The following is a 23,528-nucleotide window of genomic DNA, read 5'->3' as shown; positions in this document are numbered from 1 at the left end:
GTCTGGGCAGCCCAAGATCTCCAGACACACTGTGAGAAGAGGATGCTGGAGTAGATGGGCCATTGGACTTATATCCAGAAGGCTCTTCTGGTATCTCATGCCTCTCTTTAGTGTTTTTTTGCTTGGCTGGAAGGTGTCATGGAACTGTAATAAAGTCTCTTCTTTGCCTGGATGGAGAAAGGAGATATGTGTGTGTGTAGAAACCTCTAAGTTTTGTAAGACTGGACCATTGCTCCATGCTACAGGGTAGCAACCCCACTAGAGAGTCGTGACTGCAGCTATGATAGGAATTGGCCCAGATGCAGGAACATGAATGTCTGTAGAAAGGGGGTGATTGCCTCCTCAGATGAGTTACGGTACCCAGATTCCCAGTTTGCGTCATCATCTTTTTTACAAAACTAAATTTATGGCATTTGTAGAACCTAAAATCTGAGGCAGAACACAAAAGGGGCTCTAGTCTGCTCAGCTTTGTGAGGAACTACCTGGGGATTCACAGTGTTTCTAGCCAATGGATAAAGTCATAACAACGTTTGATATTAAGAAAGCAGATCTAGTCGGTTAGACAAAGAAAGGCTAGAATGAAACACCAATTTTCTAGTCTCCAGAGAAGGATTTTTTTATTTTTATGCTGGTCTTGCCTTGTGGGGAAAAATGATTGCTGCACCATAGAAAACCATTCGGGTATCCAAGACTTTAAGGTAGTTGTGACTCAAAAGCATTCATGACCTTTCCAACTTATTTCATGCAAATAATGTATTTTTTCCTGTTAATTTTGTAAACATTTTTAAAATTACTCTGGTAATGCAGAAGAAGTCCATTGTCCAGGATGTGACAGGGCTCTGGTATCCTGGTATCAAAGGGGAAGAGAACTTAAAAGGGAGAAGTGAGGCACCAGAAAGAGATGAAAAACCTCTAGGTATGAACTAATCAAAAGAACCAAGAGAAATGGAATAGAGAGTTCTCAAAACAAAGAGGACAATTACCCCTATAGTCTGTGGGCACAACCCACCAGAAGTTCTCCTGAGCAACCTCCATTGAGGGCTACAAAAGCCCAAACAGCAGACCTCATAGAGCTCTCTCAAGAGTTTCCTGGTGACTTTTGTCCATATTTCCTTGGGTTACACCAATATTTCCTTTTCCAGCAATATTTTCTCCATTATCATTTCGGTTTAACAGATAATCATTATATCAATTGCCAGAGGACAAATAACAGAGGGTTTTTCAACCAATAGGGCCAGTAATGTATGGGCTTCAGAACCATAGTATTAAACATGCATTTCTTAAGCAACATGAAAATTTTAATACCTACAGTACGAGAATAAGGTTACATTTCCCAAGTTACCAATCGATTAGAGAAATTATGGTCTGATTCAAGGGCCTTGAATTTGCAAAACTGGCAATAACCAAGCTATTAATCAGAATGCATATTTAGTATATTTCTGGTTTATTTTTTACGAATTATGTTTATAGTTCTTTTTCGTAAGTGTTTATCAGCCAACTTGAAAAGTGTCAGTATCCAAAAGTTGAAATGACCAGATCTAAGCGGCTGTGTTATAAAGAAGCTCTGGAACATACAGTGCTATATCTCAAATCACATTTGTGAGGCCTAGATGGGATCTGGAACTCCACTTCTCACAGCTGAAAAGAGGAAGCATAAGCCCCTCACCACTTGCAACAGCTGAATGCAATTTATGGGTTTAGAAAGCGGCCATTTGGCTGTTAGATCTCATTTCAAACTGCATAGCTAATAAGGAATGGTTTTAGCATGATTTAATAACAGGATTTATTGTTCCATGAAATATCACTTCTAGACACCTAAAATGGTTTCATATTTAGGGTCCTTCTTGTCAAGTTTAAGAGGCAGAGTTATCATTTCTGTTCAAGTTTAAGCAGCATATCTCATGCCCTGATCCATTTTGGAATTCATCTTTCTAGTACAGTAGATATTCTTAAAAACCAAAAGGTTCGGTCCTGCAGATCTAAGATGAACATGCCTTTAAAGTGGTTTTTGTTAGCAGCAGCAGCAGCAGCAGCAGCAGCAACAATGATATAAATAAATAAATATGCAAAACACTGTTCCCTATAGTTCAGCAAACTGTTCTTTTGATCGTAATGGTGGGCCAATCTCGTCTCTTGCTGTGCTGGAGGTGCTGAAGATATTTGCTGCTGCTGTTGCAGGGTTTATGACATGGAAAGCCACGAGAGGACAGCCCTCCACATTGTTGCAGATAAGGTTTTGGATGGAGGCTGTGTTCACTATGTCAAAGCCAACTTTGCCTCCAAAGGTACTGGGCTTCCAGTACTCTGGCGAGCAAATAGCGTTCCCAAAGAGACCTTTCAAAGAGAACGGTGCCCCAATTTCTATCATGGTCTCACCAAATATACCTCCAGGATATGGTTTCTCTACAAGAAGAGCTGGGTAGAACTCCATAGCATCAATATCCCCATAGAGTTCTTCAAGTTCTGCAGCCATTTCTTTTTCTCCTGTGATAACAAGAGGCAAAAATCATGGTTAAGAAGGGAATCTCCAACAGTTGGGGGGATGGTTTTGTATATGATTGTAAATCATTAGCAGGTTCTTCTATGAGGTTCTGAGAATAAGAAAGGAAGTTGCCTTACAAAGGAGGACAGGGAGAGACCCTGACTCATTAGTGTTGCAAAAGCTGCCATGAAATAGAAATAGTATGGTGGGGAAGTCAAGCTCTGCAATCCTGAATAAATTTTGCATCAACAGGGAGAAAGTCAATGCAGCGAGAGAAGAATGAATGAATCATATAAAAATGTTTGCAAGGAAAGTTATGGTTGACACAGAATAGTCTTATGGAAAACAATCCCCTAGAAAGACTTCCCACAACCTCTGCTTTCTTCCTTTCCATCCTTAGAACATGCAGTTTCCCTTTTGAGCATCTCTCCTTATAGGTGGCGCTGTGGGTTAAACCACAGAGCCTAGGACTTGCCGATCAGACGGTCAGCGGTTCGAATCCCCGTGACGTGGTGAGCTCCCGTTGCTCGGTCCCTGCTCCTGCCAAGCTAGCAGTTCAAAAGCATGTCAAGTGCAAGTAGATAAATAGGTAACGCTCTGGCGGGAAGGTGAACGGCGTTTCCGTGCACTGCTCTGGTTTGCCAGAAGCAGCTTAGCCATGCTGGCCACATGACCCAGAAGCTGTACGCCGGCTCCCTCGGCCAATAAAGCGAGATGAGCGCTGCAGTGGAAGACAGGAGTGCCTGGCGTGCTCTGGTCCATGGGGTCACGAAGAGGTGGACACGACTGAACGACTAAACCACAACCCAACCCATTGGAGCATCTAGCCTTTAGCTGCCTACACAATCCTGGACCTGCTAATTGCTAACTAATTGGAGATGACAAAAATTGGACCCAAAACATCCTCATACAAAGCAGCGGTTTGATCTCTAAGCTGTGCAGCCTTGCCCATAAAGAGCAGCTCCTGTTTTTCTCTAAGTAGAGGACAAGTCTTACCTGTGAGCTCTTCAAATGACTGAAAGGGTTTCAGCATAAAGTGCTTCCGATACTCATTCATGGAGCGGTATCTCATGTGCCTGCTTCGATCAATGGAGGCCTTAGCTACTTTCTGCATTGCAGCAGGGACATTCCGCCCACCAGCTACCTGTTATCAAAGAAATGGAGTAATGTGAGTACCAAAAAGGTAAAGGTAAAGGGACCCCTGACCATTAGGTCCAGTCGTGACCGACTCTGGGTTTGCGACACTCATCTCGCTTTATTGGCCGAGGGAGCTGGCGTACAGCTTCCGGGTCATGTGGCCAGCATGACTAAGCCGCTTCTGGCGAACCAGAGCAGTGCACGGAAACGCTGTTTACCTTCCCGCTGGAGCGGTACCTATTTATCTACTTGCACTTTGACCTGCTTTCGAACTGCTAGGTTGGCAGGAGCAGGGACCGGGCAACAGGAGCTCACCCGGTCGCGGGGATTTGAATTGTCAACCTTCTGATCGGCAAGTATTAGGCTTTGTGGTTTAACCCACAGCGCCACCCGCGTCCCTTTTGTGAGTAACAAAATGGAGCTTAAATGCTGCATATGTTGGAACAAGTATGGCATGGCGTAGCATAATACCTACAAGCCTTGCCATATGGTTCCAAAAATAGGAATGTGAGCTTTTGGAGTTGGCCTTCTTTTGGGTAGAATGGAGAAGTAGAGAAAACACAGAAGACTGCATTAAACTTGGTTACTTCAGACAGAGCTGTATGTTCTCACTGAGACTAAACTCAGAGTCCAGTTCTCACACAGGAAAAAAAAAAACCCAGGGAAAATACTAGACTTGAATTCTTCTCCACAACTTCCAGTTTTGTATACAGAAGGAAAATTTTTTAGAAGAGAAAACTGAGGAACATTCCATCATGCAAGTTCCTTCAAGCAGAATAGTGAACAGGTTTGCCACTTCAGTGATAAAAGCTACTTTTCTATAAGTATATGTAGAGAAACTAATCATGTCTATTGTGCATCTGTTGCAATATAAACTGATCAAATGGAATAGTAGGTCATAGGAACTTCTGGCCCCTTTGAAATCAACCAGACTTCAAGTGTAAAAGATTGGACGCTCATCTCCTGATTTACAATGTAAAACTGCTTGTGGTATTGAGCCTTCTGTCAGAAAATGCAACAACGGGAAATCAATAAAAGCTGCTGCCACAGAGAAAGCTGCAGATACTGCAAAACTGTCCCCCAAATCTCAGAAGGCCCCATTGATGATCATTCTGTGTTTAAAGGCCTTTCAGACACGAGGGTGACTTACAATACAGGAGGACACTTGTATCATGTTGCCTCGAGATGAAGGCTATGCAATTTCTTAGTAGAAAATACATTCTTACCCTTCCAGCCCTTTGCCTGGAGAAGGATTCCACCATATGGGAAAGACCATGTTCTAACATGATGGAGTTGTTATGGATGAACTGCTGGTATGTGTACTCTTGGTCATGGATCTGGAAGGTATCAGGGAGGAGAGGGTGCCAGTGGTAAAGGGTGTTGAATTCTGCCGCTATTCTGTTCTGATACTGGAATCTCTGGTTGAAGAGCAGCTCTGGGTCAAACTTCAACTTGAAGTTGTAGCCACTCAGGTGCTGCACGTAGTCTTCAATCACAATCTTGATGGTCTCTCCTGTTTCCCCACAGAAAACAAAAGTCAGTCAGTCTTTTCATTTCCTAAACAATAAAAGGGTAAAGGATCCCTGGGTGGTTAAGTCCAGAAAAAGGCAATTATGGGGTGCGGCACTCATCTCGCTTTCAGGCTGTAGTCTTCTATCACAATCTTGATGGTCGCTCCTGTTGTCCCACAATAAAGTCAAATCTTTTAGTTTTGTTTCCAGAGCAATGTCAAGTCCCTAACCAAATCTGCAGCAGGCCAACCAAAATCCAGCAGGCAAACAGAAAGTTTGCTATGAAATGCCATGCTCCCAGTTAAAAGTCACAGCAACATTAAATAATGGAAGAACAGTCCTCTTGGATCAATCCAAGTGTCCATCTTGTCTGGCACTACATTTCCAACGACGGCCCACAAAATGTCCCTGAGATGCTCAGAATCAACAATAGTCAACAAACGGTGATAGAGCTATCTCCCATGAAATTGTCTCGGCCATTTTAAAGACATCTTAGATGATGGCCATCGCCACATCTAGCAGCAGCAAAAATTCATCAAGTAATTGTGTGTTAACCATGAGCAATTGTAAGAATTACCTGTTAAGATCAGCCGGGCAGTTTGGAACAGCTGCTCATCATCCCATTCTGGATGCTCGCCCTTCAGAATGTCACAGACCCGGTTGTGTTCCCGGAGCCATAATGTGGCGTACATCATCAGCCCTGGAACCAAACCAAAGACCTCTTGCCCTACAGAAAATTTCAGGTGCTCAGGGACATGTGGTGGGTAGATCATTTCTGCCTGAGTTTCTTTGACCGTAGGTGGGTAGATCTCTCCATCAATCATCTGTAATTAAAAAAACAAATAAATGAGCATGGCAACATATAGAATCTTCTATCATACTGAATTTCAGCCAAGAATACTAAAATCCCAAGATCTACCCACCTTGGAAGAATGGCAGATGAAGGTGATAGACTATATGGGACTGGCAGAAATGACTGGCAGAATCCGAGACCAGGGGAGAGAGACAGCGGAAGAAGATTGGAAGAAATTTAAGGACTATCTTAAGAAACATTGTAAAATTAATGAATGTTAGAATGACATTCTAGAAATTTAGAAATTACATGGTTTCCAGCGGTAATGGATAAGTAAAATGAAAAGAAAGGTTAAAAATTAAATGAAAAACAAGGGAAAGGATTTGCTGAATTAACAAACTAGAAATTGGAATACAGAAAGGGGAGGTATGAGGAAGTCGGGGAAGTAAGTTATAAGAAAATAAGGGATTGAAATTATACCTGTTCTTTTTTGTTTGTGTATTGTTTGTTTGTATTTTTGTTTTGTTTTGTTTCTTATATAAATCTCTGAAACTTCAATAAAAATCTTTTTTTTAAAAAAAAAAAATACTAAAATCCAGTTCAGATATAATATGGTTATATGGTACCTCGGGTCAAGAACTTAATTCGTTCTGGAGGTCTGTTCTTAACCTGAAACTGTTAACCTGAGGTACCATTTTAGCTAATGGGGCCTCCTGCCGCCGCACAATTTCTGTTCTCATCCTGAAGCAAAGTTCTTAACCTGAGGTACTATTTTTGGGTTAGCGGAGTCTGTAACCTGAAGCGTCTGTAACCTGAAGTGTCTGTAACCCGAGGTACCACTGTACTTGTCAATTTCCAGTGGATTTCAAGTACAGAGATTTTTGTGAGATTGTGGCATTGTGATATTCTATACTCCTTAAATAGTTATCTAGGGGGAAAATGGTTGCTGGTGCAGTTACTAAAATGTCTGTGGGGCTTCTATGCATCAGAGGGAACACACCATTCTTCCAAGTAAATACTTTAACATAAATACAATCTCTCTTTTTCTCAACACACTGCAGCATTTTCAGAAAAAGTCCAAACCAACCTGAAATTTCAGCTTCCCATCCTTAAATAGTCTGAGTTTCAGCTGCCTATCCAAATTCTCTCCGTAGATATGATTTAGATCGACCTGTTGAAATGATAGGAACATGAACGTCCGATTTTTAATTTGACAGATGAGACAGAGAAACAAATAGATTCAGGGTGAAGCCCTTACAAAATAGACAGAATAAGCTCAGCAGAGTAAAAGGGATTTTTAAGTTGGTTATTGTTTTGATGGAAAAGCTGTTTATAAGAAAATAATAAAAAATTATATATATATATATAAACAGACAGAATATTACTTAAATGTACTAGTTGTCGCCCAAAGAAAGTTGAACACTTCGTAAATGTCCAGTAAAATTAGTTATCTCCCTCTAAAAGTTTCAGAACAATATATGCTGCAGTGAGGGTACAACGGAGGAGAGAGTTTGGTCAGTCCTCAAAATACGTCATGATTTGAATATTCTTAATTTATAGAAAAATTGTGTTGCTATTGCATGCCTGTATTTGGGTTAAATATAGAATGAGCCATGGCATATAAAACTGATTTTTTTCTGATACACAACACAGGGTGGTGGTGATACATATCATTGTAAACAAGGTTGTTAAGAAGGGTTCCTGCTTTCTGAAGGAACTAATAGAAATTGTGTTGCATGCCACCCCAATCTCCAGCGGTACAAAAGATTCCAGGCACTTATCCAGGGTCCATATTTTCTTTTGGAAATGAGGCAGAGCGGAGACTGTGGCATCTTTATGATATAAGGCTTATTTACAAATATATACAACCTGAGCCTACGATGGAGGGTCTCACAGGATTAACAGGCCAAAAGGGTCTTGCTTCTCCCATAGCCGTAGCTTTCAATTCAGACAGATGTCAGACACCATGCTCTGCCTTCTGCTTTGTGTCTTGGTCACACAGTTCCTCTCACCATTCTAACCTACACTTTGAGCCTTCTTTTCTTAATGACACATCTCCCAGGCTTTTACCTCGACCCAGGAGGCTAGCTTGGCATAATAATAATAATAATAATAATAATAATAATAATAATAATAATAATAATAATAATAATAATATATTTATACCCTGCCCATCTGGCTGGGTTTCCCCAGCCACTCTGGGCAGCTTCCAACAGAACACTAAAATACAATTATCTTTTAACACTTGCTGATTCCAGGGGATTAAAAGTGTCTAGCACATGGAGATGCAATGAGGCTGAGGGTACGTTCTAGCATATGTGGTGGACCTGTAAAAGCGTAAAAGAGTATTGGGAAATAATTCATAATGAATTGAAAGAAATGCTTAAAAGTACTTTTCCAAAAACAAAAAAAAAACAAAAAAACAAACAAACAGAGTCCTCTTTGTTGGGGATAATTCAGCCTGAAATTCCCAGGTGTCATAAAAGGTTATTTATGTATGCCACTACTGAGTCCTGTGTTTTGTTAGCAGCAAAATGGGAAAACGAGCGAGGTCCCAACTAAAAAAGAATGGCAACTTGAACTGATGGAATGTGTGCAGCTTGCGGACCTAACACAGAATAAGAGAACAAAAAGAACATAGGTTTAGAGAAGATTGGAAAATGTTTATTGAATATATGGAGGAAATTGTGTATATTTGGAAATGTGGGCAGCATTAAGATAAATTCAACAGTGTAAATAAGCTTTGATTGATGTAATAATGGGATACTGAATGGTGTAGTTTATATAAAATACATAGGGATTTAATAATAATAATAATAATAATAATAATAATAATAATAATAATAATAATAATTTATTATTTATACCCCGGCCATCTGGCTGGGCCTCCCCAGCCACTCTGGGCGGCTTCCATAAAAACCAAAAATACAGTAAAATATCACACGTTAAAAACTTCCCTGAACAGGGCTGCCTTAAGATGTCTTCTGAATGTCAGGTAGTTGTTTATCGCTTTGACATCTGCTGGAAGGGCGTTCCACAGGGCAGGCGCTACTACCGAGAAGGCCCTCTGCCTGGTTCCTTGTAGCTTTGCTTCTCGCAATGAGGGAACCGCCAGAAGGCCCTCGGCGCTGGACCTCAGCGTCCGGGCAGAATGATGGGGGTGGAGACGCTCCTTCAGGTATACTGGACCGAGGCCGTTTAGGGCTTTAAAGGTCAGCACCAACACTTTGAATTGTGCTCGGAAATGTACTGGGAGCCAATGTAGGTCTTTCAAGACCGGTGTTATATGGTCTTGGCGGCCGCTCCCAGTCACCAGTCTAGCTGCCGCATTCTGGATTAGTTGTAGTTTCCAAGTCACCTTCAAAGGTAGCCCCATGTAGAGCGCATTGCAGTAGTCCAAGCGGGAGATAACCAGAGCATGCACCACTCTGGCGAGACAGTCCGCAGGCAGATAGGGTCTCAGCCTACGTACCAGATGGAGCTGGTACCAGCAACATCCCCAGCCCCAAGGGATCATAAGAAAGGAATAAAGACTCTGGAATTAAAAATTAGGCCACAACTTTATTAAACTTCCAAATGTAGGAAGACCTTGGCGTAGGCCTTAGGCGTGTATCCCTCCCAGCCCCCCAGCTGGAGGGAACTGGAGCTCATCAGGGTAAACGGGATATGAGGGTGCTCTGTGAGATGTAAGTGTAGCAGGCAGCCAAGCCCATATCCCCGCATGCAGGGTAGTTCACTGACAACTTTTCAGTGTGTGGCCAGTGACACCCAATATATATCACCCCTTTAAGAGGGGACCCTGGAATTGCCACCGCAGGGGGGTGAGTCACCCCTTCACGCCCCCCCCAAGGCCATAACCGCCAAAGTTGTGACGAACTGCTATGGGGAAGACAAAATGCAGGAAAAATTCCTCCCCGTCCTTCAACATCAAGCAGTCAAAGACCATAGCAGCACCCGCTAAACAGGAATAAAAAGTTAACCTGTAAACAAGAAAACATTAAACAGAGGGAGAGGAGGGAGGGTGAATCTCCGGGGCCGACTGCCTGGCTATTGTCGGCTCCACCCCCTATTTATAAATGGGGATGGCCCCACATCCCAGCAAGAAACTTGATAACTGAGGCTGGGCGTGAACCTCCAAATAATACACTGAGAAGCAAGCCACCCCCCTTTTATTAATAAGTTCCCTGGGAACCGTAGCACCGCGCGCGATCCCATAAAGGGCACCCACATTATCAAGAATGAGTGCGCATTATGCAAAAGGAACCATGGGAAGAGAAGGGAAGTCGATGATATTTTAAGGTTGATTAAGTGAAAAATGTAAAACAGGAAATTTAATAAAAATTATGAAAAAGAAAGAAAAGTGTCTAGCACATAGCTCGGCACCTCTAAGCCTTAGTTGAATTCTAACATTTATAAGGTCTACAGATTGTATTTGTCCAACACCCTCAAATGCATAACAGTTCTACTTTGTAATAGCTAACCAGTCGAAGTCATGACTCTTTCAGCTTACCCCATGCCCAAAGGCCTTTGTGAAGGCTGGTCCTTTGTCCTTTTCTGTACGGAGGTATTGGTGGCTGAAGTGTTGAGCGAAGAACGCAAACATGATATTTGTGCCTTGAGGGCTGGGAATAAATTTTCTCCTAAGTAGAACTTTCTCCACAACGAGTTTAGACTCTGGAAGTTCCTTCTTGCCTGGGATGTAAAATAATCATTTATTTTTCTGACACTTGTAAGTACTGGAAACAGAATAGCTGTTGCAGTTTCCTTTTTTCCTACAGGTAAGATTCACCTTCTGTTGTGTGGGCAGGGCGGTCCCTCCCCCTACCTGGCTGATCCCTTGGCAACGCTTCCCCAGGTGGGATTGGGCAATTGGCTGAGGTAGGCAGAGAACTATCCAGCGAGGGGAAGGTAAAACCAGCCCAAACTACCAGGAGCCGCACTGGGATCCAGGGGGCTGGGCACGACCAAGCAAAAGGCACCCCCCATTTGATGTGGGGAGCAGTCCTTCCTACAGGAATTTGACAGGGAAAATGTAAATATGCAAAACGCCAAATGTACAGTACAGTATGTTAAACTCCAAATGTACAATGTTGATAACTTCTTTGTGTTTTGGAACTAGTCTAATTCTAAAGTAGTACGCTGAATATAGTTCTGGTTTAAACCAGTTTGTTATTAGTTTGGTTCCCAATATATGCCCAAATTGGGATGCGGGTGGCGCTGTGGGTTAAACTACAGAGCCTAGGACTTGCCGATCAGAAGGTCTGCGGTTCGAATCCCCGCGACGGGGTGAGCTCTCGTCGCTCGGTCCCTGCTCCTGCCAACCTAGCAGTTTGAAAGCACGTCAAAGTGCAAGTAGATAAATAGGTACCACTCTGGCGGGAAAGTAAACGGCGTTTCCGTGCGCTGCTCTGGTTCGCCAGAAGCGGCTTAGTCATGCTGGCCACATGACCCGGAAGCTGTACACTGGCTCCCTCAGCCAATAAAGCGAGATGAGCGTGCAACCCCAGAGTCGGTCACGACTGGACCTAGTGGTCAGGGGTCCCTTTACATGCCCAAATGCATCACTTGCTAGCATCCTCTAAAAGCCTACCGTCTTCTTATTTGACAAAGTAAGACAAAACCTTTCAATGTGAAGATTTATGATGTAGCAAATGCTTGACATCTTGTGTTTCTCTTTCTGACACATTTTCTAATGTTTCAGCCCTTCTGAGGTATTCCCTGGACATGATTGACCACTGCATTGAGGGGGGAGACCAGGGTTGCCCCCACTGGCCTTGTGTACATAGAGGAGGAATAATATTTCATCTTCTCTTATCTTCACGTATTCAGATTTTTGCCCCTTCTTACCTTTCACACCCATAGGGGTTGGGCAGCTGCGTTCTACCGGCGGAAGTGCTCTGGTATAGTAAGAAAGGTTTGAATAGGCTTCCCAGCTTTTGTAACCATAACGGCTGTTATACGTTGGTGGGCTTTCTATTAAATTGGACCTTGCTAGATGGCCAAGGGATGAATAAAAGAAATTATGTTCAGGGCAAGCAATTAATGACTGTGTGACCTAAGAAGTGATAATTAATATACAGTCTGCTTTCACAGAGGATCTAAACCAGGCATAGGCAATCTCTGGCCCTCCAGATGTTTGGGACTACAATTCCCATCATCTCTAGCTAATAGGGCCAGTGGTCAAGGATGATGGGAATTGAAGTCCCAAACATCTGGAGGGCCAGAATTTGCCTATGCCTGATCTAAACCTCACCAATTAAAGATCTGACCACAGCAAGGCAAATTTCAGAAGTGATGTGAGATGATAAGCCCATTCTCAATTTTATACTCTTTGCATTTTTGCATCTTTGGGGCCATAGCAACTCTAAAAAATTATGACACCAAAAACCTCTTGTCAAGGCAGGGGAGTCTGCTGGGCAGGCCACAATTAAACCACCCCTGGGAGTGGACCCAACTGTCCCCATTGGTCAGGTGGGCCCACCACCAGGCGAATGTCCATCCAAGGTCTGCTGGCATTGGCCAATAGTCAGCAGCCAGGTGATTGGGCCTGTCATTTGCTGGATCACTTGTGTGGCCTGGCCATGATACTGCCCACTGAGGAAAGTGGGAGGACATACCACTGTCAAACCCCATGGAGAATCCTGAAATTTGTAATCAGATGAGGGTGCTCAAAACCCTTTGAGAAAGATCCCCAACTTCCCTCGCAGAAGTACAGGCAGCTATACAGACCACAAAGCTCATTTTAAATGTGTGTTGTACAAAAACCTCTCAAGAGGAGTTTTCACTTTTGCTGTCATCTTCTACAAGAAGCAAATTGCACCTAAGGTATGAAAAGGAAGACTATTGACTCAGCTATTGCTTTCCATAATGCCATTTATTAGAAAGCTTAGAGGGTAGAATTCAGTTACTGCATTAGGTCAATATGTATGGAAATGACAACTATTGTAGTCAACATATGGTACCTCAAAGAGCTCAGATATATATAGCTGACCTCCTGTTCCAAGCCTATATTCGTTCACCTGGAAATAAGGCCCATGGAACTCAATGAGACTTCTCAAGGAGTAGACATGTATAGGTAAATACCTGTCCCCACTATTAAGCCTCTAATCCAATACTCATTGACCTGGCAGCAAGCTCCATTGAACTCGGTGAGACTTACTTCTGAGTAGATGCGTATAGGACTATTCTGTAAGAACAGCATTGAAAGGTAGGGTTACTTACACATCAATATGTATGTCATGATGGTGTTGCGGAGGAAAGGGGTGTTGTTGATTACATCCCATACTGCTTTGAAGTGAGTGAGCAGATAGTAGACTGTGGCTGGAGCAGGTTTCAGCATCGCTCTCAGCCAAGTCAAGAATTCGGCTGCAAGGAATGAAGTGCAATGAAAATTAGGGAAAACATTCATGAAAAATTGCAAATAAGAACTGAAGTAAACTGGACCGCCATATGTCCAGGGAGAATCTGCGAAAGGTGGGTCTCCAGCTGTTTTTGGACTATATTTCCCATAAATCCTGACCACTGGTCCTGCTATCTAAATCAGTAATAACTTCACTGACTAGTGGCCTTTCTCCTTGGCGTCAAACAGGAGTCTTTCCCCACCTTACCTGGTGCCACCAGAAATTGAACCTGGAACCAGCTATTTGTGGGATAAAGCTAAAGGTAAAGGGACCCCTGACCATTAGGTCCAGTCGTGACCGACTCTAGGGTTGCACGCTCATTTCGCTCTATAGGCCGAGGGAGCTGGCGTTTGTCCGCAGACAGCTTCCGGGTCATGTGGCCAGCATGATTAAGCCACTTCTGGCGAACCAGAGCAGCACACGGAAACACTTTACCTTCCCGCCGGAGCGGTACCTATTTATCTACTTGCACTTTGACATGCTTTCGAACTGCTAGGTTGGCAGGAGCAGGGACCGAACAACGGGAGCTCACCCCGTTGCGGGGATTCGAACCACCGACCTTCTGATCGGCAAGCCCTAGGCTCTGTGGTTTAACCCACAGCACCACCTGCATCCCATTTGTGGGATACCCAGCCTCATATAACTGACATGCTTAAGTCTAATTAATGCATGAAGGGGTTAATACCATAGAGCAAGCTGTCCTGCCAGCCTTAAATATGTCCACTTCCCCTCATTTTGAGAGGAACGAGGTAATCAAGCCTTTGTCTATTTGAGAAGTTCAACATGTGAGAATGTCTGAGCTGGTTGCTCCTGTTTAGACCACATGACTCAGAGAAACCGCTACTGAGTTCTTATACCAATTAGTTCAACTGGTTAGCTACTACAAAGCTGAACTGTTATGAGTTTGAGGGTGCCAGACCACTACAATAATTTAGGAACCTTCATCACTTTGTAATTAAGCCAAGTTTTATTGCCTGTGCAATTTTCTGAAGCTCATGAATCTGACCTTTGGAGAGTTTGTAAGTAAACCATTTTTAACTTACCAAAAAACGTGTGGTCTTTTCCCATGCTGCAGGGAAAGTGGAACTTTTGAAGGAACTTGAAAGGGCACATTTTAAAGGTCCGATAGCCTATATTGCCATGCTTACTTTGCTACATATGTTGTGATTTTAAATCTCTACAGGAGTTCCCTCACCAAAGAGTACTTGGTACTTGCCCCAAACTTGCCCCAGAATTTCTCCTTTTATACCCATTTTTAACTTGAACCAACACTGCAAAATGATGTGCTCTTTACATCACTGGACTATGGCTTTTCTCCCAAATGTTAATTGTGCAAGTGTAACTTTCTGGAATACAGTACGTACGTGTAGTGCAGTTTTCCCCATGATAACCAGTCCGCGTACAGTCACATTCATAATGGTCAAATCCTGTTGTCATGCAGATTCCTCTGTTTTGGCATGGATTTGAGCAGCAAGGATTAACTGAAAAGGAATCGAGAGGTGTGCAATTAAGTGACATCTAGAGCAGTGGTGCCCAACTTTTTTCAAAGAGGGCCAAATTTGATGAAGTGAAGAGCCGCGAGGGCCAACCAAAGGGCCGACCAAAGTTGTTGAGCTTTTTTAAGGATTGAAGTTGTTGAGGGTTTTTTAGGATTTTACCCCAGGAAAAAATGAACTGTCACAGGGGCCAGATTAAACCAACCGGTGGGCCGGATTAGGCCCCCAAAACAGATTTTGGACATGGCTGATCTAGAGTCTTATAAAAATCCATGAACTAGTGCTAATGAATTAGATCCCAATAGATTCACTGCTGCTTGATATTATTAGATTATATTTGCTCTCACATTACATTCAGCCTTTTTTACTTTGATACTGCATCCTTCACATGTTATGGTATGGCTGTAGAAGGATGAGGAGGCAGCAGTAGGCAAGCCCTTTACCTACAAGATCCCAGCAGCTGCAAGTAGTGCCCTGAACAGTCTTTATTTTTTGTGCCTTCCCTTCTTTTCCATTTTTTGCTGCGCTTCAGCATTGTTGTTGTTTAGTCGTGTCTGACTCCAGAGCACTCCTGTCTTCCACTGCCTCCCACAATTTGGTCAAACTCATGTTTGTAGCTTCGACAACACTGTCCAACCATCTCGTCCTCTGTCGTCCCCTTCTCCTTGTGCCCTCAATCTTTCCCAACACCAGGGTCTTTTCCAGGGAGTCTTCTCTTCTCATGAGGTGGCCAAAGTACAGGAGTCTCAGCTTCAGGATTTGAGCGAGTGTGGTGTAGTGGTTAAGAGCGGTAGACTCGTAATCTGGTGAACTGGGTTCGCATCTCCGCTCCTCCACATGCAGCTGTTGGGTGACCTTGGGCTAGTCACACTTCTCTGAAGTCTCTCAGCCCCACTCACCTCACAGAGTGTTTGCTGTGGGGGAGGAAGGGAAAGGATAATGTTAGCGGCTTTGAGACTCCTTTGGGTAGTGATGAAGTGGGATATCAAATCCAAACTCTTCTTGCTCCTCCTCCTCCTCCTCCTCCTCCTCTTCTTCTCCTTCTTCCTTCCAGTGAGCACTCAGGGCTGATTTCCTTCAGAATGGAGAGGTTTGATCTTCTTGCAGTCCATGGGACTCTCAAGAGTCTCCTCCAGCACTATAATTCAAAAGCATCAATTCTTCGGCGATCAGCCTTCTTTATGGTCCAGTTCTCACTTCCATACATCACTACTGGGAAAACCATAGCTTTAACTATACAGACTTTTGTTGGCAAGGTGATGTCTCTACTTTTTAAGATGCTGTCTAGGTTTGTCATTGCTTTTCTCCCAAGAAGCAGGCATCTTTTAATTTCGCGGCTGCTGTCACCATCTGCGATGATCATGGAACCCAAGAAAGTAAAATCACTGCCTCCATTTCTTTATTTTTTATTAATATTTATTAAAGTTTCAAATGATACATATAAACACACAGAGACATACAAACACACACAAACAAAAAACAAGTATAATTTCAATATTTTTTTTCTTAAACCTTATTTCCCCGACCTCCTCACATCTCCCCCTTCTGTATTATAATTTCATTATTCTCCGCTCAGCAAGTTCTTAACTTATTTCTCAACCTTAATAGTTTAATTAGATCATGCTATTATTTTCCTTCTCTTCCCTTCGTTCCTCAATTTATTTTTAAAACCTTATATCTACTTAATTTAAAAGACCCAATTTTAACTTAATCTTAAACCTTTTTCCTAAAGTCGACCCAACCTTCCCTTCCACGATTTTTCCACATTCCATAAAAATTACAAAAAGAAAAAAAATGAAAAAAATGTACATATAAAAAAGGACTTAACAAATTATGTTTTAACACCCTTTAAATTCCCAAATCCCACCCACCCTTTCCCGGCTTTGATCCCCAAACCAATGTCCATCAGTCCATCTATTCTCAACCTGGATCCCAGAGTTCTGAGGCTTTTAAGCCTCTCTCAGTTTCTCTCTGCCGGTTTTTTTGACAATCCTTTGTTTTCAACACCCACTCTCGAAGAAGCTCTATCCCAATAATGTCCAATTTTCTTCCAGGCAGGCCTCTGTATTTAAGGGTGGAGCTCAGATTATATTTCTTAAATCTTTTAAATCTATATGTCCCAAAAGCTCCAGCCTCCATCTTGATCAAGTTTGTGCTACCAGGCCTCTGGTCTAGCTTGGTCTTCCGCAACATTGTGGCTTCACCTTCATTTTCCAGAAAGTCCTCATATGTCTCTTGGATTTTATCAAATTTCATTTCCCCAGCTGCAGCAGATTCTGTTCCAACTTCAAGAGCTTTTGGTTCAGTAACAGTAACTTGTGTCAAATCTCTTCCTGTTCCCATAAGATTTTTTACTGTTTCATTCAACGTTGTTATCTTTGTAGTCAAAATATCACTCTGGTCCTGGAGCTTTTGCAGGAGATAGAAAGTCCTATTCAGCTCAGTGAGTATTTTTCCACTTACAGCCATTTCTTGCAATATCTCAAAGTTCCCTCTAGAGGGATTCTGTTTACTTAGTGTCTTTCCAGTATCAATCCAAAAGTCCAATGTAACTTATTTTCCTTTCTTCCCGACAGTTTGTATCCAAATTAAAGAAAGTCTAGCCAGCAGAGTACCAAAAACAAAGTTTCCTTTTGTTCCCCAACTTTGACTGCTAATTTGACAGCTGTCAAAGCCTTCTGAATCTTTTGACGGTCTCTCTCCGGATCACTCCCAGATCTCGGGGGGTTACACTTTAGCCTAAACCGATTCTTATCCTCCAGCAAAATTAATTGTACTGTCCAATCGCAAAAATAATGATTTTTCTTCCAAAAAGACAAAGATGTTTCTCTCAACTTTAGTTATCTGGTCCTTGCTTTAGATTATCTACAAGACGGGGGGCGGACTTCCTTTTTACACCACCCCCGATCGTACCGAATTTAAAAGTCCTAATTTAAAAGTCCAGTTTACTTGTTACTCACGGGTTGTTGCTTTTTAGTCCGAATGTTTAAAGGAAAAAGTCAGCGCTCTCCATCCATGGCATGCGGCTTCACTCAGCAGGGGAAGCAGAAGACTCTCAGCACCGCGCCGCTCCCCGTCCCCCGTTCCGAAGCCTTTAAAAAGGCTCCTTTGTGGGTCGGGGGCGCTAATGGTGCCCGCCGAGTCGCCACGTCCACAGGCATCCGCGCCTGTGGTTTTTAAGGGTCTCCGCATCGCCGGTGCGGTAGAACCCGATCCCTACTGAGCCGATCCCCTCCGGAGCTCGGAGGGAATCCGCCATTAGATGTTGGCGCTAACCCAGAAGTCCCCATTTCTTCCCCTTCTATTTATTAAGACAGATGTGGCCGTTTCTGGACAGAAAAGCTTGACCACAGCCATCTGTGCACTGGTAACTTCCAGACTGGATTGCTGCAGTTCTCTGTATGTGGGGATGCCTTTAAGACTGATCCGGAAGCGGCAGTTGGTGTATAATATGGCAGCTGCTCAGTAGGGCAGGCTATTCCTGAAAGAATTGCCCATTGCTGAAAGAATTGCACTGAGTGCCAGGCTAAGGGCTCATCAACACTTCTGATTGTCCCACAGAATTGTAACTGGGAAGGGACCCAAAGGATTGACGCGCAGCGTAAATTAATAATGCAGAGTCTTAAAGAGCTTTACTGAGTTAAAATAAACTTCTTCATAAACAACATGGTTCCAAACAGTTTGACTGAGATTACATACTGCTCACATCTGAGGCAGACAGACTCTGACTGAAATCTTACAGAGAACACACAGAGAAAATGGCTGCTAAATCACATGGCAGAGTGATTCAACAGTTAGCAGTTAGGCCTGAATAACTTTAGTAGGCCCAAATGATTGTGCAGTTCCAGCACTTCCCAGCCTGCTTTGCTGCTTCTGCTCTCGTGTCTTTGTCACATGACAAGGATCACCTGGTCCACCCCCTGCATTGCTGGAAACCTGCCCACAGTTATCCCTGGGTGGACTTGAACCACCAACCTTCTGGTTAATAGCCGGACCCAGGGTTTTGCCTTGATCCTGCTACTTTCCCCCAGAAAACCCACTCTTTAGTGATAAATCAAAACAAACAGCCTTGTATAAGAAACTCGATTGCTCTTTGTTCTGATTCAGCACTAAAGATTGGGTTTCCCCAAGAGGAAGCAATGGGGCAAATGGAGGTGTGGGAAACCCCTAGGTTCAAGGTGCTGGTTTTGCTGTTGAAAGCACTATATGGTTTGGAACCAGGATACCTGAAAGATGGGTTCGCCCCTTATTTGCCCAGTCAGTACCTGAGCTCTGCAGCTGAGGGCCTCCAGCAGCTAACATCTTATAACAAGGTTCATTCTGTACAATATAAGAACTGAGCCTTTCGTGACACATACCCTGTAGAATTACCTCCTGTCACAACGGGTGACACTGTGGTCTAAACCACTGAGCCTAGGGCTTGCCGATCAGAAGGTTGGCAGTCCAAATCCCCACGACGGGGTGAGCTCCCATTGCTCAGTCCCAGCTCCTGCCAACCTAGCATTTTGAAAGCACGTCAAAGTGCAAGTAGATAAATAGGTACTGCTCCGTCAGGAAGGTAAATGCTGTTTCCGTGCGCTGCTCTGGTTTGCCAGAAGCGGCTTAGTCATGTGGGCCACATGGCCCGGAAGCTGTACACTGGCTCCCTCAGGCAGTAAAGTGAGATGAGCGCCGCAACCCCAGAGTCGTCCGCGACTGGACCTAATGGTCAGGGGTCTCTTTACCTTTACCTAAATATTAGACAGGTGCCACCTCTGTTGTGTTTTTGACACCTACTGAAGACCTTCCTTTGAAACAAGCCTTTGAAGTAGACTTTGTCCCAGTGTGCACCAGTATTGGAATTGTTCTTAAGAACATCTGCTGAACATCTATACCTTCAGCTAATGTTCTTAAGATGTTTTTGTTGTTCTGTTGCTTGTTGTTTGCTGCCCTGGGCTCCTTGGGGAGGGAAGGTGGGAGATAAATGCAATAATAATAAAGAAACTTCATTCAGCGTCATTATTAGCAACCTGGCAATGTTACTTTCTTCCATTGGTGCTACGGTAGTAAGACACACTAACACCGAAAGGTCTTTCTAGTTGAACTTTTAGTTGTAGAAAAACTCTGGATGAAATTAAGGGGAGTCTACTATTGGCAAAATGGAGGAAAATGTGATGGCTTTCTCCATGCAAATCTTACACAATGGATTTCATTAGTCCAAATATTCGAATCCTTGAATAAGAGTCATTCTGTATGATTTACCGTATTTTTCCGTGTATAAGACTAGGTTTTTATACCAAAAAATTAGGTTTAAAATTAGGGCTTGTCTTATACATGGGTAGTGTTGAGGGGTGTTTTCTTAATTTGGAGTCCCCAAATATAGGGGGTGTCTTATACATGGGGGTGTCTTATACACCGAAAAATATGGTATAATCTTAACTAAAACCTACAGGTAGAAATTACCGGTACTCTCATTTGCAGGAGTAAATGTAATGCAAGATCTAAATGGTTTTCATTCAGCTATTCATCTTTATGCTACTTGCTTGCCAAAATCATTTCCAGGAGGTTTGAAACTATAAAACAAATTATAAAAGCTATGCAAAAATAAAACAGATCCACCAAAGCATTAAAACATTCTTAATTAAAATACACACTGAAACAAGCCACTTCAAAAGCATAGCGATTTAAACAGTTAACGGCAATTAAAACAAGAAGATCAGAAAGTCAAGTTTATCCTGCTCTGTCGAATCCCATTCCATCGTAACCAAAGCAGGCCCCATTGGGTCGGCATGTATAATCTTGTGCACCTGGAAGAGAATTTAATTATTTCAGCAGGTTTTAATCTGATCCTATCACTTCCTATATCTTCACTGCCCCAGAATGGCATTTGATGTGTGGTCTCAGAGACTCAAAGTATAAGTGACATTGCAGTTTCTAAACCACACCCCCCTGCCCCCGAACGTGGCTCTAAAAGTTTATTATCATCTCTTAAAAGGATAATTAGCAATAAGCGCTTCCAGAACCACTGGGAATCATTTACCAGCTTTAGCCTCTGCAGCACAGACTGTTCACATATAAATGAGTAGATGTAAAAAAAGAGACAAAGCATACAGTGGTTTAAAAACAGAAGTCCCAATGCCTCTCCCCATTTTTCAGGCTACACAAATGATATAGAGGGGGAAAGGCACAAGATGTTGGACATAATATAATGTTTGCTGACTGGGAACAGTTGTGGACCACAGGTATGAAATTCACGGCATATAATGTCTTAAGAGAGAATATTATGAAAATGATAAACAGGTGGTACATGACACCAGTCAAGCTTGCAAAAATATATCATTTGCCCGATAATAAGTGTTGGAAATGTAAAGAGAATGAAGGTACATTCTTTCACCTTTGGTGGACGTGCCCAAGGATTAAGGCTTTCTGGGAGATGATCTATAATGAAATGAAAAAGGTATTTAAATATACCTTCCTGAAGAAACCAGAGGCTTTTCTCCTGGGCATGGTCGGCCAATTGGTGCCAAAGAAGGATAGAACTTTCTTTATGTACGCTACAACAGCAGCAAGAACACTCATTGCAAAGTATTGGAAGACACAAGATCTACCCACCCTGGAAGAATGGCAGATGAAAGTGATAGACTATATGGAACTGGCGGAAATGACTGGCAGAATCCGGGACCAGGGAGAAGAGTTGGTGGAAGAAGATTGGAAGAAATTCAAAGACTATTTGCAGAAACATTGTAAAATTATAAAGCTATAATATGTTAAGATATAGAATTAAGACAAAAACAAAGAGGGAAAGGATTTGCTGAATTAGCCATGCGAACTGGAATACAAAAAAGGGAGGTGTGAGGAGGTCAGGGAAACAAGTAAACGAAATATAAGATATGAAAAGATTGATTTGTTTTTAATTGTTTTCTATTTACTTTTTCTGTATTTTGTATTTTTTCTATGTATTTTTGTACTTTTTATTTTTCTCCTTTTTTTCTTTTTTATTCTGTAACTTTTTTCTTTTTGTAAAAATTTAAAAAATATCTTTTTTAAAAAAATAGAGGGGGGAAGGCTGTTATTAGCTCCAAGATCAAACACTTTTAAAGCTTCCTGCCCCTTGCTCTCCCTTATATATCATTTCCTTCCCAATGAGAAAATCAGCCAGAGATATTGAGGAAAGGATATGAATGGGGGCATAATATTTAGTTAGTGTTTCATTAATCTTTTCAGAATGAGTGTACAGAAGGCAGAATACAGGCATTTTTCTCTACATTTGACTTTTGTTAAAGGAAATTAAGCCTAATTCAGACAACACAGGTATCGAGGAGACAAAGCCAGAAATAATTATATTCAGTTAAATTGCATTCATAGATACAAGGATAAAACCACTCATGCTCTTACAGTCCAAACAGAGAGCTCTAAACTCTGATCTGTAGAGCTCCTGCTAAGTTTTCTTCTCCCCTTCAACTTCATCGTCCACCTAACCTGTCCATAAAATGCCTCTTAGGGACAGCTGTGTGAAACTTTCAGGAAACTTAGAAGTTAACCTCTTATTTCAGGATGACTTAAACATTTCCAAACACCACCCATTGTTTTCAGTTAAGAGCCACTTTGATCCATAACTGTAACCCCAAATCATTCTTAAATACCGAAGGAACTCCAGGAAGAGACTACCATGAGAAACATCTTGGGAGTACATTTTAACAGCCCAATCCCATCCTTACTCAGAAGTAAGTCCTGTTGCACTCAGCGGGACTTAGGTTGAAGCAAGAGGGCACACAACTGCAGCACAACAAAGCACTGGCTTTTGTAAATGGTTATAACTAATTTAAATGGGTCAACAGAGGAGGAGAAAAAGGAGTCACGATGCTCACCTGCTTGGCTGATGGCAGAGAGAGAAAACAGAGCAATGCAGGTTAAAAACATTTCCTAACTTTGAGGAGAAAGTAGCAGACTCAGCTTCTGTTATTTAGTATATAATATGATGATATGATATGATAAATATTAATATAAATATAATATTATAATAAAGATAAATTCCTGAGGAGTTGTGGCACAATGACTCCTACTCGTTGTTTACCCCTGCAGGATTAGCAATTTCTGCTCTTGGTGCTAATTTTGTGTCTGGAGTAGGTCCAGCAGATGATCTGCCTTTATGGACCAGTTAGTGATGGCTTATAAACCTGAAGCAAGCAAACTCCACCCCTTATTCATAACAAACTAAGGGTGGCAGAGTGTGTGTGGGGGTGATCAATTAAAGTTGGAACAGATTATCCTCGTGTTCCCTTTCAACTCTGTTATTCTTTCTCCATAAACAATTGTATCAGCCCCGTGGTTTTCCATGGATCTGGGGGCAATGAAACAATCGCTGAGATGGCTAGAGCACCGGTGGTGGATAACTCATTCTGTAGCTGACCGGACACGGGTTAGAGCTCAACGTCGAGCCTACCAAGTGGCGGTAGCGACGGCAAAGAAGACTTTCTTCACTGGCTCTATTGCATCTGCAGAAAACAGCAGCAGGAGACTTTTTCAGGTGGCTCCCAATTTAGCGGAACCACCTGCTACATCGGGGCCCAGAACGGGCCACATGATCTCCTGCAATGATTTTGCAATTTTTTTTGCGGATAAAGTCGCTCAGATTCAGGAAGAGGTAGACTCCACCGTGGGAGCAGGGCCGGGGCGGGAGAGTGCTAGAGTCCTGTCTAGTCAAGTTGCGTGGGATCAGTTTCAATCTGT

The 23,528-nt window shown here is 42.6% G+C and overlaps 1 protein-coding gene across 5 annotated transcripts; it reads right to left on the bottom strand.

The window, feature by feature from the left end:
- Positions 1-1,436: 1,436 nt before the first annotated feature.
- LOC309371827 (prostaglandin G/H synthase 2-like) lies at positions 1,437-22,689 on the bottom strand. 5 transcript variants are annotated; one of them, XM_081914881.1, is made up of 10 exons: positions 22,667-22,689; positions 14,688-14,804; positions 13,145-13,288; positions 11,771-11,914; positions 10,434-10,615; positions 7,011-7,094; positions 5,708-5,954; positions 4,846-5,132; positions 3,479-3,626; positions 1,437-2,484 (listed from the first exon to the last, which is right to left on the bottom strand). In XM_081914881.1, exons 2-10 carry the CDS (start codon positions 14,758-14,760, stop codon positions 2,081-2,083), a joined length of 1,713 nt encoding a protein of 570 aa, XP_081771007.1. In that variant the 5' UTR covers positions 14,761-14,804; positions 22,667-22,689; the 3' UTR covers positions 1,437-2,080. The 5 variants fall into 5 exon arrangements, with proteins under 5 accessions (XP_081771007.1, XP_081771008.1, XP_081771005.1 ...); XM_081914882.1 differs by lacking the exon at positions 22,667-22,689 and adding an exon at positions 18,519-18,694; XM_081914879.1 differs by lacking the exon at positions 22,667-22,689 and adding an exon at positions 15,267-15,377.
- Positions 22,690-23,528: the final 839 nt, after the last annotated feature.

Source organism: Podarcis melisellensis (genome assembly GCF_964234715.1).
Source record: "Podarcis melisellensis genome assembly, chromosome: 6".
Taxonomy (NCBI): domain Eukaryota; kingdom Metazoa; phylum Chordata; class Lepidosauria; order Squamata; family Lacertidae; genus Podarcis; species Podarcis melisellensis.
Note: the sequence above shows the minus strand (reverse complement) of the source record. Positions and strands in the feature narration are given on the sequence as shown.